Source organism: Martes martes, assembly GCF_963455335.1.
Source record: "Martes martes genome assembly, chromosome: 1".
NCBI lineage: Eukaryota > Metazoa > Chordata > Mammalia > Carnivora > Mustelidae > Martes > Martes martes.
Genome location: NC_137888.1, coordinates 80,892,926 through 80,911,730, shown reverse-complemented (window position 1 = coordinate 80,911,730; position 18,805 = coordinate 80,892,926). Strand labels below are relative to the sequence as shown.

The 18,805-nt window shown below is 35.0% G+C and overlaps 1 protein-coding gene across 1 annotated transcript in view; it reads right to left on the bottom strand.

Annotated features, from left to right (window-relative positions):
- The window catches only part of LEKR1 (leucine, glutamate and lysine rich 1), a gene marked incomplete at its 5' end in the record, with an annotated part of 183,857 nt that overhangs the window by 155,028 nt on the left and 10,024 nt on the right, over positions 1-18,805 (bottom strand). The window contains one exon of the mRNA XM_080825190.1: positions 16,502-16,716. Within this exon, the coding sequence (XP_080681316.1) occupies positions 16,502-16,716 (215 nt within the window). The remainder of the gene's footprint in view (positions 1-16,501; positions 16,717-18,805) is intronic.

The window sequence follows — 18,805 nt, the reverse complement described above, 5'->3', positions numbered from 1 at the left end:
CTCTCTGCCTACTTGTGATTTCTGTCTGTCAAATAACTAAATAAAATCTTTAGAATAGAAATAATATACCACGTGAGCAGTTTTAACTTTTTTTTTTTTTTTTTAAGTAGGCTCTACACCTAAAGTGGAGTCCAACACAGGATCTGAACATGGGGCCTGAACTCATGACCCTGAGATCAAGACCTTAGCTGAATTCAAGAGTTGGATGCCAGGGTGCCTGAGTGGCTCAGTGGGTTAAGCCTCTGCCTTCAGCTCGGGTCATGATCTCAGGGTCCTGGGATCGAGTCCTGCATCGGGCTCTCTGCTCCACAGGGAGCCTGCTTCCTCCTCTCTCTCTCTCTGCCTGCCTCTCTGCCTACTTGTGATCTCTCTCTGTCAAATAAATAAATAGATAAATATATATATATATATATATACACATATATTAAAAAAAAAAGAGTTGGATGCCTAATCAATTGAGCCATCCAGGTCCCTGTATACTGTTTTTTAAAAACAGTAGTGGATATATATGTATCAGATAAAGTAGACTTCTGAGCAAAGAAAATTACTAGAATGAAAGAAGGACATTACATAATGATAAAAGAATCAGTCCACCAGGAACACATACCGATCCTAAAGGTGTTCACATCAAACAACAAAATCACAAAATACGTGAAACAAAAATTATCGACTCAAAGAAAAATAGACACATCTACAACCAGAGTTGGGGACTTTTAAAATTCCACTTTTAGTAACTGATAGAATTAGACAGAAAATCAGCAAGGAAATGAAAGAACTCAACAAAACTATCAACCTAATTGCCATATAAAAAACTCCACCCAACAATAGCAGTACACATATTTTTCTCAAGCACCCATAAAACAGTCACCAACGCAGCACATATACTGGGCCAGGAAACCAATTTCAACAAATTTTTAAAAGTTGAAATTATATAGAGCATATTCTCTAACCATAATGGAATCAAGCTAGAAATCAGTAACAAAGATAACAAGAAAATCTACAAACACTTCGAAACTAAACGTCACATTTTGAAATAATGCATATGTCAAAGAAGTCTCAAAAGAAAATTTTAAAATTATACATACACACACAGAAAACTAAAATGGAGATGAAAGTACAGCATATCAGAACATGTACAACACAACTAAAAAAGTGAAGAGAATCAAATTCATGAGTAAAACTTTCTATTGGAAACATTAAATGCATCCATTAGAAAAGAGGGAAATGCTTCCACTAGAAAAGACAGAAGTTCTCAAATATATAATCTAAGAATCACTATATTGTACACCTAAAACTAACATTACACTGCATGTTAGCTAACTGGAATTTAAATGAAAACGTAAATAAAGATCTAAGTTCTTACCTCAAGAAATTAGAAAAAGGAGAGTAAAATAAATCCAAAGAAAGCAGAAGAAATACGACAGATAAAAGCAGAAATCAATTAAAAACAAAAAAAATGTAAAAAAAGAATAAAGAAAATTTATGAAACAAAAACCTGGCTCTTTAAAAACATCAACAAAATTTATAAATCTATAGCAAGAATTAAAAGGATAAAAATAAGACAGAGATTAACAATATCAGGAATGAAAAAGGGAATATCACTACAGATCCTCTAGCCATCAAAAGGATATTAAGGTATTACTATAAACAAAACCCCTAAAATTTGACAACTTGGGATAGAGTTGCTTGAAAACCATGAACTATGAAACATCAACCAAGATGAAATAAATAACTTGAGCAGTCTTATAAAAGGCATGGAATCTGTGATTTAAAAGAATCTGAAACAATAAAAGTCTTCAGGATTAGATGGTTTCACTGGAGAATTCTATCAGACATTTAAAGATGAATTAATCAATCTCTTTCAGAAAATAAAAAGATAAGGAACCACTTCTCATTAACACAATACCTACACCAGTCAAAAACATAACAAAAAAAAGAAACTACACACCAATATCTCTCAATAATTTAGACAGAAAAACCCTCAACAAAATATTAGCAAATAAGACCTATTAAACATATATAATACACTATGACCAAGTGGGATTTATTTTAGGGGTACAAGTCTGGTTCAGTTTTTTTAAATTAATAATATATTCCACCATATATGCAGGATTAAGGAGAGCAATTATATGAGTACATCAAAGGACAAAGAAAAAAACATTTAACAAAATCCATCATCCATTCATGATAAAAACTCAGCCAACTAAGATTAGAGGTGAACTTCTTCAACTTGATACAGAACATCTACAAAAAAAAAAAAAAACCTTAGAGCTGATGTCACACTTAATGCAGTGTAAGAATGAATGCTTTCCCTCTAAGACTGGGAATAGGGCAAAAATGTACACTCTCACCACATTTAATCAACATATTACTGGAAGTTCTAGTTGCTACAGCAAAGCAAAAAAAAAAAAGTATACATAGTAATAGTAAAGAAAAAAGAAAATTGTCCATATTTGCAGATACCATGATTGCCTGCATTTCTATATGCTAACAATGCCTTTCTGTATACTAAAAATGAGCCTGTGGAACCAAAATTAAAAACACAGTATCATTTACAAATGCTCCAAAAAAAATAAAATACCTGAGTATAAATCAACAAAACATGTACAAGCTCTATATGCTGATAATTACAAAATGCTGATGAAAGAAATCAAAGAAGACCTAAATAAATGGAGAGATATACTGTGTTCATGAATTGGAAGATTCAACATAGCGAAGATGTCAATTCTCCCCAAATTGATACACAGGTTAATTTAATTCCTATCAAAATCTGAGCAAGATGTTTTGTAGACACAAGCTTATTCTCAATTTTATATGGAAAATAAAGAAACTAGAATACAATTTTTAAAGAATTTATTTATTTTAGGTGTCTGGGTGGCTCAGCTGGTCAAGCGACTGCCTTGGGCTCCAGTCATGATCCCTGAGTCCCAGGATTGAGTCCCTTATCAGGCTCCCAGCTCCACAGGGAGTTGGCTTCTCCCTCTGACTTTCTCCCCTCTCATGCTCTCTCTCACTCACTCTCTTTCTCAAATGGATAAATAAAATCTTTTTTAAAAAATTTATTTATTTTATTTTAGAGAGAGTGTGTGTGAGTTGGGGGCAGGGCAGAGGGAGAGGGAAAGAATCTCAAGCAGACTCGGCACTGAGCCCAGAGCCCAACTTGGAGCTCAACCTCATGACCCTGAGCTGAAACTAAGAGTTGGATGCTTAGCCAACCAAGCCACCCAGATGCCCTAAAACAAACTTTAAAAAGAATAAAATAGGAGGGGGGCGCCTGAGTGGCTCAGTGGGTTAAAGCCTCTGCCTTTGGCTCAGGTCATGGTCCCAGGGTGCTGGGATCTAGCTCCGCATCAGGCTCTCTGCTCAGCGGGGAGCCTGCTTCCCTTCCTCTCTCTCTGCCTGCCTCTGCCTACTTGTGATCTCTATCTGTCAAATAAATAAAATCTTAAAAAAAAAAAAAGAATAAAATAGGAGGAATCATCCTACCTTTCATATAAAGGCCTGCCAAATTCCTATAGTAATCAAACTGTGTGGGACTGGTGGAAAAATAGACACATGGATAAATGGAACAGAATAGAGAACCCTAAAATAAACCAACACAAACGTGCCCAACTGATTTTTGACAAATGTGCAAAAGTAGTACAATGAAGGAAAGGTGGTCTTAAATAAATGGTGCTGGAGCAACTGAACATTTATGGGCAAGAAATGAACTTTGACCTAAGTCCCACAACTTATTTTAAAAAAAAATCAAGACAAACAGAATCATGTTCTTAAGTGTAAAACATAAAAACTTCTAGGAAAAACGAAACAGAACAAAAAAACGTAGAGGAAAATCTTTGGAATTTATGGCCAGGCAAAAAGTTCTTAGACTTGACAAAACCATGATTTATAGAAAGAAAAACTGCTACATTAAATCTCATCAAAGGTAAAAAGTTTTGTTCTGCAAAAGACCTTGAGAAGAGGATAAAAAGACTGGGAGATAGTATTTACAAACCATATATCCTGAAAAGAACTAGTATTGAGAGTACACAAAAAATTCTCAAAACTCAACACTAGAAAACTCAACATTTCAACTAGAAAATGGACAAAAGATATAAATAGGCACTTCTCCAAAGAGAATATACAGATAACAAATGAGCACAATATTAAGGACTGAAAAGGTCCTTCCAAAATTTGTATGTTGAAGCCCTACTTCCCAATGTGACTGTATCTGGAGAAGGAGTCTTTACAGAGGTAATTAAAGTTAAATGACACCATGAGGGTGGGGCCCTAATCTCATAGCACTGGTATCCATGTAAGAAAATGAGGAGACACCAGAAATCTCTCTCTCCAAATGAACAGAGAAGAGGTCGTGTGGGGACACAGTGTGCAGGTAGCTATCTAAAAGTCAGGAAAAGGGGCACCCGGTGGCTCAGTCCTTAGGCATCTGCCTTTGGCTCAGGTCACGATCCCAGGGTCCTGGGATTAAGCCCTATATCACTGGGCTCCCTAATCCTCAGGAAGCCTGCTTCTCCCTCTCCCACTTCCCCTGCTTGTGTTCCCTCTCTCGCTGTGTCTCTCTCTGTCAAATAAATAAATAAAATCTTTTTAAAAATAATTATAAATAAATAAAGTCAGGATAAGAGGCCTTGTCAGAAATCAAGCACTTGATCTTGGACTTCTAGCCTCCAAAACTGTGAGAAAATAAATTTCTATTGTCCAAGCCACACAGTCTGTAGTATTTTATTATGGCAGCCCTGGCAAACTAATACACACATGATGTTTAACATCACGAGCCATTAAGGAAATGCAAATTAAAACCATGATGAGGTCCCACTACACACCAATCAGAATAGCTAAAACAAAAAATAGTTGACATCAAATGCTGGTGAATGTGGAAAAACTGGATGACTCATACACTCCCGGTGAAAATAAAATGCTACAACCACACTGGAACACTATTTGGAAGTTTCTTATAAAGCCAAACATGCAAGAAAATAAATACCAAAAATAAATAAATAAATAAATAAATAAATAATAAAACTAAACATGCAATTACCCTATAAGCCAGCAACTACACTCTGAACATTTATCTCAGAGAAACAAAACTCATGTTCACACAAAATCTGTATATAAATATTCATTGCAGCTTCTTTTGTAACAAGGAAAAGCTGAAAATAACCAACATGCCCTTCAGTGAACGCTTGTTGTAAACGATTAAACAAAATGTGGTACATCGATATAATGTAATACTACTCAGCAATAAAAAGGAATGAACCAGTAATATACACAACTTGGATGCATCTCCAAAGAATTATGCTGAGTGAAAAGGCTATCCCAAAAGACTCATATTCTATGATTCCATTTATATGACATTCTTGAAAGGACAAAATTATAGAAATGGTGGCTGCCAAGGGTCATGAATGGAGGAGGGAAAGGGTAATTGTAGCTGTAAAGAGCAACATGAGGAATCCTGTGATAATGAAACTGTCCTGCATCTTGATTATATTGGTCAATATCTTCATTATGATATTATACGGTAGTTTTACAAGTTGTTACCAACTGGAGGAAACTGGGTAAATAGTACACAGGATCTCCATTATTTCTTATACTGCATGTGAATCTATCATTACCTCAAAATTAAAGTTTAATGTAATAAATTCAATCAATTCTAAATACAAATATTTCTGACCAATAGTCTGCCATTATGGTTCTTGGATTCTCTGAAATACCCAGCTGTGATCAGTATGCTACTCCATGATGACTAAAGGTAAAACATGCTAGATGTCATTCTAATCAGTTGGTGAGAACCATAAGCTTAAACTAATAGTTTTCATAAACTTAAAATCAATAGAATACCCTAATAGTGATAATAATGATATATTTATCTATACAGTATCAATCTGTCTACATACACAGAATCTCCTTGTGGCTATTCAAATGAAGTCCTTTCCAGAGGAACTCTGAAGTAGACTTCCCGGAGGAGCCCCAAAAGATATTTCTGCCACAATGTCACATTGGCAGCTCAGTAATAGACGATGACAGACATCAAAGGAATTGATATAGAAGTAACAGCATTAATGTATTATAAGCAGAGAGTGAAGGTTAGAAAATGTTATTTGAAAACTATGCTTTTTTTAAAGTTTTAGACACTCATAATTTTCTGCTTATTTCCTTTGTCTGCTATGTCCTGTTCTTCCTCTTGGTGTGTCTATACTTTGATTGGTGTCATGAGACTTAATGAGTCCAGTTGTAAACATTTATAGAACATGAAAAGAATAAAAATTTTTAAAGTATTAAGTCACATTTTCAAATGTCAGCTTAAGACCTCTGGTTTCCAGTCAGGAATGTAAGGAGCTTAGAAGTCAATAGGCTACCCTAACAATAAGTAAAAAGATGAACAAAGTGAAAATGAACAGCTCTTGCTAGATTTGTCAGAGAAGTGAGGGCCTAAAGCAAACCACTGCCCCCAAAACTGGAGACAAGAGTAGATACAGAGAAGTACAACTTTTCAGAGCAGAAACCCAGAGAAACCTCCATGGGAACCAATGCGAGGAAACAAAAACCTGAATTGTAACTTGCAAATGACTAGAAACTCACTGTGGACAAGTCTGAGAGATAAAAACTCTAGGGGAACACCATGTTTTTGTGAGTTTTACATCCAGGAGCCCTATCAGGTCCTCAAAGGGAAGATTAGAGAAAAATCCACTTGTGCCTCTGACAAACAGAAGGGAAAAGTAAATATGTTGAAATATACCAGAGCTTTATATTCTGTTTAACAAGGCCTGCTCTCAGGAGAAACTATCTTATCAGAGTTTAACCTGTTGGGGTTTTATCAGAGCTCAACTAACCTGGCAAAGGGAAATACCCAGATCCATTCTAGCCATCCTGACCCACATGAGGGTGGGAGTGAGGAGGGGTAAGGCTCTGGCAACTAAGGAACATCTGTGAACTTCACAATGCAGAGGCATAGGCTTACTACAAGACTGAGGTCCAGTCACAGGACCATTGAACACCTCTCCTCAACTCCCACCCACCACATTGCCACTGCATTACTAAAGATCCATTTAGAGCAATTCCTTTGACCAAGTACATTATATCCACCTTTCAAAAAATTGCAAGGCATTATTAAAAGGAAAAAAGAAAAAGTCTGATGAGACTGAACGAGCATCAGAACCAGAGGCAGATATGGCAAGAATGTTAGAATTATCACACTAGGAATTTTTTTAAGACCTTATTTATTTATTTGACAGAGAGAAAGAGAGCATGTGCACAAGCAGGCAGAGCTGCCAGCAGAAGCAGTTTTCCAGCTGAGCAGAGAGCCCAACATGGGGCTCAATCCCAAGACCCTGAGATCATGACCTAAGCTGAAGGCAGACACTTAACTAACTGAGCCACCCAAGGTGCCCCGAGACTAGGAATGTTTTTAAAACTATAATTACTATGAAAAGAGTTTTAATGGAAAAAGTAGACAACAGACAAGACACATGGATAAGTAAGCAGAGAGATGAAACTTCCAAGAAAGAATCAAAAAGAAATGTTAGAGATCAAAAACATTGTAACAAAATGAACAATGCCTTCAATGGGCTTATTAGTAGACTAGACATCATTTAAGAAAAAATCTCTGAGCTTGAAGATATGACAATAGAACAGAAAAGCTTCTAAAACTGAAAAGCGAAGTGAAAAAAATGAAAAAAAAAAGAGAATATTCAAGAGCTTTGGGACAACTATAAAAGGTATAACATATACATAACAAGAATAAAAGAAAAAGAAATAAAGGAAAAGAAGAATTGTTTGAAATGATGACTGACAATTCTTTCCAAATTAATGTCAGATACAATACCACAGATCCAAGAACCCCAAAGTATACCAAGCAGGATAAATGCCACCCCCCCTAAAAAAAAACCCAATATGTAGGTGTATCATCTCTAAACTATAGAAAATCACGACTAAAGAAAAAAGTCTTGATAGAAGCCAGAGGATAAAAACACCTTACCTGTGGCACCTGGGTGGCTCAGTAGGTTAAGTGTCTGCCTTCAGCTCAGGTCATGATCTCAGGATGCTGGGATGGAGCCCTGAAACGGGCTCCTTACTCAGTAGGGAGCCTGCTTCTCCCTCTTTCTCTGCCTATTGTTCCCCCTGCTTGTGCTCTCTCTTTCTGTCAAATAAATAACTTAAACAAACAAACAAACACCAGAAACGACAAAATGAAACAAAACAAAACAAAAAACCCACCTTACCTATACAGGAACAAAGATAAATCTTCTACACAACTTCTCCTCAGAAATTATGCAAGCAAAAAAAAAAAAAAAGAGTGGAATGAAATACTTGCAGTTTGAAAGAAAAAAAAATTAACATAAAACTCCGTACCCTGTAAAATTATCCTTCCAAGGTGAAAGAAAAATAAGACTTTCTCAGAGAAACAAAACTTGAGGGTATTTGCCTGCCAGACAACATGCTTTGCAAGAAATGTTAAAACACATTCTTCAGAAAAAAGTAAAAGAATACAGAACAGAAACTCAGGTCAACATAAAGCAAGAGCATCAGAGAGGGACTAAGTGAATGTAAATTAAAAACTTTTCCTTATTTTTAATCTAATAAGCAACAATTCATTCAAACTAATAATTGAGCAATAATGTATTTGATTATGTGCACCTTTAAAAATATATATGGATATTTGTGCTTAATAAAAAGTGAATTGAGGGTACCCAGGTGGCTCAGTTGGTTACGTGTCTGCCTTCAGCTCAGGTCATGATCACAGGGTCTGGGGATCCAGCCCTGCATCAGGTTCCCTGCTGAGTCTGCTCCTCCCCTCCCTCTGCCTCCCTCTGCCCCTACCCAGCCTCATGCTCACTCTCTCTCTTGTTCTTTCTCTCTCTCTTGCTCTCTCTCAAATAAATAAAATCTTTAAAAAAAAGTAAAATGAATGATAGCAATGGTATAAGAATACTTGGTGTGTGTGTATATATATATATATATATGCAGACTTGGTATATATACCAAGTCTGCTTTCAGATAACGCTATACTGCTTCATGAGTAGTATAAGTACCTTATAATAATGAAATATTTGTGATTCCTTCCTCCTTCCTATATATATATATATATATATATATATATATATATACACACACACACACACACATATATATATATAGTAAATTCTAGGGCAACAACTAAAAAAAGTTAAAAAAAAACCTGATATTCTAAGAGAAAATGGAATTATATAATATGTTCAAATCCATAAAAGGTAGAAAAAGTGTGGAAGACAAAATAAGAACAAAGGGGATGCCTGGGTGGCTCAGTGGGTTAAAGCCTCTGCCTTTGGCTCAGGTCATGATCCCAGGGTCCTGGGATTGAGTCCCGCATCAGGCTCTCTGCTCAGCAGGGAGCCTGCTTCCCTTCCTCTCTCTCCGCCTGCCTCTCTGCCTACTTGTGATCTCTGTCAAATAAATAAATAAAAAATCTTTAAAAATAAATAAATAAATAAATAAGAACAAAGAACAAGAGTAATAAAAATGGTAGATCTGGACCTAACTATATCAGTCATTACTTTGAATGTCAATGGTCGAAATCCATTCATTAAAAGACAGATTGTCAGAGTGTATCAAAAAACAAAACCCAAATATACTGTCTGCAAGAAACCCATTTTAAATATAAAGATGCAACAGATTAAAAATAAAGCAGTGGAGAAAGACATACCATGCTAGCACTAATCAAAAGAAAGTGAGAATGTACGTATTAGTTTCAGACAGAAAAGACTTCAGAGCAAAGTAGTTACTAGAGTTAAAAAGAGGTATAATATGATGATAAAGGGGTCAAAACCTCAAGAAAACATAATAATCCTTAACAAGAGAGTCTAACAACAGAGTATCAAAATATGAGGCAAAAGCTTATAGAATTACAAGAATAGATAAATCCACAATTATAGTTGAAGACTTTATAAAAAATGGACAGATCCAGCACATAAAAAATCAATAAGAACATAGTCAAACACAACAGCATCATCAATCAACTGATATAATTGACATTTATGGACTACCTCATCCAAAAACAGAATATACATTTTTTTCATGCTCACATGGAACATTCACCAAGACAGACCACATTCTGGGCCATAAAACACATCTTAACAAATTTAAAAGAATAAAAATCATATGGTGTCTCTGCTCAGACCAAAAGGAAATTAAACTAGAAATCAAACAGAAGAGCTGGGAAATCCCAAAATACTTGGAGATGAAAAAATAACATATGGGTCACAGAAGAACTCACAAGAGAAGCTTAAAAATACTTTAAGTGAAAATGAAAGTACAACTTACTGAAATTTGTAGTATGCAAATCTATATGATCACCTGTGTAGAAAATATGAAAGAATCAACAAGAAAACTCCCAGAACTAGTAAGTGATTATAGCAAGGTTGCCAGATACAAGGTGAACATTCAAGAGTCAATTTCTTATATACTACAAACACATGGAATTTGAAATTAAAAACAGATTACCATTTGTATTAGTACCCCCCCAAATGAAATACTTAGGCACAACCCTAAGAAACTCTAATAAAATATGTACAAGATCTAAATAAGAAAATAAAATGTAGATAATCCAGCTTAGAAATGGGCAGAAGTCATAAATAGACATTTTTCCAAAGAAGAACAGATGGCCAACAAACACATGAAAAGATACTCAACATCACTCATCATCAGGGAAATATAAATCAAAACCATGATGAGATACCACCTTATACCTGTCATAATGGTTAAATTAACAACACAGGAAACAACAGATGCTGGGGAGGATGCCGAAAAAAGGGAACCCCCTTATGCTGTTGGTGAGAATGCAAACTGGTGCAGTCACTCTGGAAAATAGCATGTAAGTTCCTCAAAAAGTTAAAAATAGAATAACTCTATGACCCAGCAACAGCACTACTAGGTATTTACCCAAAGGATAAAAAAAAAAAAAAACACCCAGATTCAAAGGGGTACATGCACCCCGATGTTTACAGCGGCATTATCAATAATAGCCAAACTATGGAGAGAGCCCAAGTCCCATCAGCTGATGAATAGATAAAGATGATGTGGGAGATATATATATCTATATCTATCTATCTATCTATCTATCTATCTATCTATCTATATGAAATCATTTGTGGAATTTAAGGAACAAAACATAAAGGAAGTGGGGGGAAAGAGGGAGGGAAACAAACCATAAGAGACTCTTAACAATAAAGAACAAACTGAGGGTCAATGGTGAGAGGTGGGTGAGGGATGGGCTAAACAGAGGATGGGTATTAAGGAGAGCACTTGTTGTGATGAATATTGGGTGTTATATGTAAGTGATGAATCACTAAATTCTAAATATTACACTATATGTTAACTAACTAGAATTTAAATAAAAATTTGAAAGAAAGAAAAAAGAAAACAAAGAATAACTAAATAAATTGAGAGATATTCCATGTTTTGGACAGGAAGACTCAATATATAAAGATATCAATTCTTCCCAACTTGATGTACAGATTTAATTCAATATCAATTAAAATTCCACAAGTTATTTTGTGGATATGAAAAAATGGATTCTGAAGTTTACATGGAGAGACAAAAGACTTAGAACAGCCAATTCAATACTGAAGGAGAAAAAAAAAATTTGGACTGGCACTACCTGGCTTCAAGATTTACTATAAGCTACAATAATTAAAATAATGTAGTACTGGTAAAAGAAGAGATTAATAGAACAGAATAGAGAGTCCAGAAACAGATCTACATAAATATAGTCAACTGCTCTTTGACAAAGGAGCAAAGGCAAACACAATGGAGAAAAGAGAGTCTCTTTAACATAGAGTGGTGAAAGCAACTAAAAGACATCCACATGCAGAAAAACAAACAAACAAACAAAAAACCAGACCTTACAACCTTCACAAAAATTAACTCAAATGTATCATAGACCTAAATATAAAATACAAAACTAGAAAATGACAGGACAAAAGTTTGATTACCTTGGTTATGGTGATAACTTTTTTAGATACAACACCAAAGGCAAGTTTCATGAAATAAATGATAAGATGGACTTCATTAAATTTAAATACCTGCTCTGCTAAAGAGAATGTCAAGAGAATTAGAAGACAAAGCCACAGACTTGGAGAAAATACTTGCAAAAAACATATCCAATAAAGAAGTATTATCAAAAATATACAAGTAACTCTTAACACTAAGAAAACTATCAATCTGATACAAAAATGGGCAAAAGGGCTGAGGTGCCCCCACTGACACAGCTGGTTAGGCATCAGTCTCTCAGTTTTCACTCAGGTCAAGATCTCAGGGTCATGAGATAGAGCCCCACATTGGGCTTCGAGCTCAGTATGGGGTCTGCTAAAACTCTCCCTCTGCTCCTCCCCTCCCACAAACACATAAATAAATAAATCTTTTTTAAACAATGTGAGGCACCTGGGTGGTGCAGTCAGTTAACCATTTAACTCTTGGTTTCAGCTCAGGTTGTGATCTCGGGGTCCTGATATCAAGCCCCAAGTTGGGCTCCATGCTTAGTGTGGAATCTGCTTAAGATTCTCTCTCCCTTACCATAACCCCTCCCACTCATGATCTTTCTCTCTCTCTTTAAAATAAATACATCTTTTAAAAAATGGGCAAAAGACCTAAATAATACCTCATCAAAGATGAACAAATAACAAGCATTTGAAGAGATGTTCAACATTGTATATCAGGGAAATGAAATGTATTTCAGGGAAATGAAAATTAAAACAACAATGAAATACTACTACACACCTATCAGAATGGCCAAAATCCAAAACACCAACACCACCAAATTCTGGTGAGGATGTGGTAACAGGAGTTCTCACTCATTGCTGCGAGGAAAGCAAATTGATAGAGCCACTTTGAAAGACAATCTGGCAGTTTCTTACAAAATTATACATACTCTTACCATATGATCCAGGAATCAAATTCTTGGGTATTTATTCAATAGAGCTGAAAATGTAGGTCCATACAAAATCTGCACATGAATATTTATGGCAGCTTTACTCATAACTGCCGAAACTTGGAAGCAATCAAGATGTCCTTCAGAAGGTGAAAGGAGAAATAAACTGTGGTGCATCCAGACAATGGAATATTATTCAATGCTAAAAAGAAATGAGCTATCAAGCCATTAAAGGACATGCAGGAAAGTTAAATGCTTAAATACTAACTACTAAGTAAAAGAACTTGAAAAGGCTATATGTTGTATGATTCCAACTATATGACATTCTGGAAAAAAACAAAACTATGAAGAGAGCAAATGAAACAGTGTTGCCAATCCTTAAGAGGGAGGGAAGGATGAATCAGCAGAGCATGGAGGATTTTTGTCCTCATGAACGGGATTAGTGTCCTAAAAGAGACCTTGGAGAGCTCTCTTGTCTCTTCTACCTTGTAAGGACACAGCAAAAACACAGCTATCTATGAACCATGAAGGGGTGGGAGGAGCTACCCTTCCAAATACACCAGCATCTTGATCTTGGACTTCCCAGCCTCCAGAATTGAGAGAAATAAATAAATAATGTTGTTTATAACCATCCAGTCTATGGTACTTGTTATATCTGCCCAAATGGACCAAGACATCAATAGTATAAAACAGAAAAAAAAAAATAGTATAAAACAGAGAGTCCAGAAATTTACAAGAATAGAAATTAATAGGTGGCATTTCAAATCAAGGGAGAAAGAATAAAAGATATAAAAAAATAACATTGGGACAACAAGTCACACATTTAGAAAACAACAATAAACATGAAATTATAAATCCACCAGATAAAAATTAATTCCAAATAGATTAAAAAATTAACTAAAGGGGCACCTGGGTGGCTCAGTGGGTTAAGCCTCTGCCTTTGGCTCAGGTCATGATCTCAGGGTCCTGGGATCAAGCCCCGCATCAGGCTCTCTGCTCAGCAGGGAGCCTGATTCCTGCACTCTGTCTCTCTGCATGCCTCTCTGCCTACTTGTGATCTCTGTCAAACAAATAAATAAAATTTTTTAAAAAGTTAACTAAAACATCAATGCTATAATAGTTTTAAACATATGTTGGTTTTTCAACTTGGCTAAATCTAGGTTATTGTTAGTCAGATAAGTTTCTGTTGTTCACAACCAAGAGAACTTGACACAGAACCCTGATCAGAATTTGGCATGGAGGGGCGCCTGGGTGGCTCAGTGGGTTAAAGCCTCTGCCTTCGGCTCAGGTCATGATCCCAGGGTCTTGGGATCGAGCCCCATGTCGGGCTCTCTGCTCTGCAGGGAGCCTGCTTCCCCCTCTCTCTCTCTCTCCGCCTGCCTCTCTGCCTAGTTGTGATTTCTGTCTGTCAAATAAATAAAATATTAAAAAAAAAAAAAAAAAAAAAAAAAAAAAAAGAATTTGGCATGGAATAGTAAACAAACAAACAAACAAAAAAATCAATGCAGAAAAAACACAATGAACTAAAAGATAAGCAACCATGAGAAAATATTAGCAACATATATAAACAAAGTATAATATCCATGTTATATTAAAAACTCCTATAGATAAAATTAAACAACCTAATAGAAATTTGGACAATAGATATGAACAAATAATTAATAGAGGAAGAAATATAAATGTCTAATAAACATATGAAAAAATGCTCAACATCATTAGTAATAAAGAAACACAAATTAAACACCAAAGAAGTAACTTTTTTGACTCAAGAAAAAAGCAAAAATTTGATGGGATGCCTGGGTGGCTCAGTCATTGAAGCATTCAACTCTTGATTTTGGCTCAGGCCGTGATCTCAGGGTCATGAGATCAAGCCCTGCATCAGGCTCCACAATGGGCATGGAGCATGCATGGGATTCTCTCTCTTCCTCTACATCTGCCCCTCTCTCCCCTTAAAAAAAAAAGTAAAAATCTGGAAAACTCTAATATTAACAACAAGTAGGAAAATGGCCACTTTATAAACAATTGGCCAAATAAAAATTAACACTATCTTCTCAAAGGACAATTTGGTATAACATTTATTAGAATTTTAAATTGGCTTTTCCTTTCTTTCAGCAATTTCATGTCTAGGAATTTATCCCATGGAAAATATACATACACAAGAATATAAATATAGGTACTGTCTGTAATAAGTATTGGAAATAATCTAAATGTTGAAAAGAAAAAGGGTTAAGTAAATTATAGCATATTCTTAGTAAGGAAAATGTAACAGATAAAAAGATAAATCTATATATATTAACACAGAACACTTTTCAATATATATAAATTAAGTGGCAAAAGTCACAGAATGATATATTTAATATATTGCTTATATTAAAAACTGGCCTATTAAAAGATAAAGGTTTTTAAATTATATGTCTTATATAATACATTATATATCTTAAACAAATATAACTACAATGAGGGTAAAGGCACAACAAAGGACCTAGAAAGATATACACCAAGGCATTAAAAACAATTTTATCTCCAGTAAGAAGAAATCAGAATAAAAAGGGAACTCCTTGCCTTTTCTTCTATATACTTCTTTTACTTTGTGTATTTATATATGACTTATATAATGTAATATGTTATTAAAGAAAGTAAAATGTAAATACAGCAAGCAGAAGAATTTCTGCTCTGACAGGCAAAAACCCTCCAACTCTAAAATTTTAAACTGAATATTCAAACTTTTTATTTTTCTACCCAAATATTACAAAATACTTTATTATTCAGATTTGAAATTCATTCATTTGAAAAACTGTAACAAAATTTTCATAGTAATACTCTAAGAACTATCAGGCTCAATGGAGATTTAATGTAATTATAAAAATTTATAATAAAATGTAATTGAAGTTCTTAATCCTAGGAGATCTAACAAAGTTCCTACTTTTACAAAGACATGATACTCATTACCTTCGTTAATTCAAGATTTACTAACATCAACTGTTGATATTTTAAATGGAGAAATATTCACTTATAAAAAAGGAAAAGCCGTAAAATACCAGCAAAACCCTTCTACAGAAGTGTCTGTATAAATCCACTGAGCTGTCTTTAAGCAGACTAAATTGCTGATTAGATTCAACAGCATCAGGAACCCATTCTTCAATTTTATTCAAATTTCAGTGAATTAGAATCATGTACCAATATTAATGTTTTGGCATCCTTTTCAAAACATGAAAACCTTATTCTATAAATCTAAATGTTTGAGGCCATTTAAAAACAATATCAAGTATCAAAAACTACCAAAATTCACCTGGTTTTTGCTAAACGAATCTTCCTAATGATAAAATTAGGATATACATCTGGGGAAAATTAAAACTTGACCCATCTCACCATATAATTACTGAATTAACTGATTTCTAATTACTTAAATATATGTCTTAAAGAAATGCTCAAACCATAGTAATTATATTTAATAATTATTAATAATAAAATGAACTCAAATATATTAAATTGTAACATAACTGATACAGAGAAATTTTAGAAAAACATTCAAAGTCTATTTCTTTCCTGTACTTTTCTTTCAAACTAAATAAATGACAGAAGAGAATAATAGACTCTAACCTTTCTGTTTTAGATTCATTGTCAATTTTGTACTGTTCAAAATCTTGACTAAGAGACCGTAGCTTTTCTTGAAGTCTCTTTTCACGGTCTACACTTCCTTGATAAAATTTCATCTCTTTTTCCATTGCCTTCACTTTTTCTTCCATAGCCTTAAACTCGTGAAGGATCAGATAGCTGACTCCACAGTACTTACAAACTTTTTCTTCAGGAGACATCTAGAAAACAGACAGACATACATACATTGAAATGATATTTTTTAAATTCTGAAAAGCAAAGTTCCACTGAAGATATGAAGATAAGCAACTAGGTCGGTCAGCTGAAGTAAATGTACACTGGACTATGCCACGGAGTAATGATTATGACATTGCCTACATCTGGGTAAAATTTTAAAAACTGGCATGATACCGACTCTGACACAAAATCTTGGAATTAGAAAAGGGTCTTTCAGAGTGATTATTTCTCCACAGTATCTCTAAGAAAGATTTATCCTTGGAACATTTTCCGTAAAATAAAACTAAAAATGATGAAAATATCTTTAAAATTCTTGTTTTAAGATGAGTTTTCCATGAAGTGGAGAGAAATCACTGGCCTTTTACTGCCAGCTGCACTGTGAACCTGGAGATGCTTCTTGGCTTTTTCAGATCTTATTTTTCCTCATTTAAAAAATTCTGGCATTGGACCAAATGAACTCTTCAGTTCCTGTTCAGTTTTAACATTTTATGATTTTTACAGAATTTAAGAGAATTTATGCCAGAATTCTGTCATAAAACCACAAATAGCAAAAACATTTTGAACCCAACCTCTTCTCTCTCTGTTCTTTTCCCTTCACATAGGTACGGTAGATACCTGTGGTAGATTTTCTAGATAGGGAAATGGTGACCACTGAAGTTGCATAACCAGTTGATATTTGGAGACACAGGTTAAACCCAAGTCTATCTAAACCCAGCACCTATGCCTGTAACCATTTATGTCATATTTATCTGCCATGTGACGGTCAGCTAAATTCTCTTCCTTCCATCAAATAAAATGTTCATACATCTCTAGTCAACATAAGAGCATTATTCCATTAAATTCCATTAAAAATGGAATTTTAAGCAAAGTCAAGAGAGAGGTCCTTCTTTTTTCTGTCTCAAGTATATAAATATTCTTCAAGTAGACTACTCTACTTGTCTTGCTATTCACAAAGAATGAGAGACAGCTTCATTAAATATTTGCTCCAAGGCACTAAAATGAAAGCAACACTTGAAGGGTTACTTTTAATGCAACCTCCCTTAAGATTGTAGAAACTTCTCCCTCTCCCACTCCCTCTGCTTGTGTTCCCTCTCTTGCTGTGTCTTTGTCAAATAAATGAATAAAATCTTTTTTTAAAAATTGCTTTTAATAAAAAGTAGGGGGGGGGCCTGGGTGGCTCAGTCATTAAGCGTCTGCCTTCAGCTCAGGTCATGATCCCAGAGCCCTGGGATCAAGCCCTGCACGTGGGTCTCTCTGCTCAGGGGAAGTCTGCTTCTCCCTCTCCCACTCACCCTGCTTGTGTTCTCTCTCTCGCTGTGTCTCTCTATGTCAAATAAATAAATAAAATCTTTTTTAAAAATTTCTTTTAAAGATTGTAGAAGCTGCTCCCATAACTAGGAGTGACACTACTTCATCTGCCTATCAGTACAATTACACAAGAGTCAGATGAAACAAACTAGTAACAAATTCTTACACAGTAACATTTTGCTCATCTAAAGTTCAATAATAAAAATTTCAAATTAAAAAACATAATACTGTGGGATACAGACGAATGACTATATCAATCATCTAACTGCCAGCAATACCAAATTTACAGATTTGTAAAATAACAAGTTTGGAAGAAATCATAAAGATAACTTGGTTCAAGCTCTGGATGGGTTCCTAAAGTCTATTCCAATCTAGTAAGTCATTATCCTGACTCTATTTCAACGTCCCAAATGATATAAGCAGCCTGTCTATCTTCTGATGGCTTTGTCTACCAGGAAATTCCTTCTCATGCTGACCCCAGATCTGCCTCCCTGGAACATCCACTGGCCCTAGACCTCCTAGAAACCATGTGGAACAACACAGAGCTCTTTCTAATACTTAAAAGCAGTTTTCAGGAACACTCCATATCTTCTCTTCTCCAGGTCAACACTTCCAGTTCCCTCAGCTGTTTCCCATATGACATGTTTTTGAATTTCTTCCTTATTCTAAATAATTTCCTCTGAACTTGTTCCAGTGTTCTATATATGTCTCAAAGTATGGTGCCCAGAATTGAATACTCCAGCGTGGTTGGTCTCGCTAAAACAG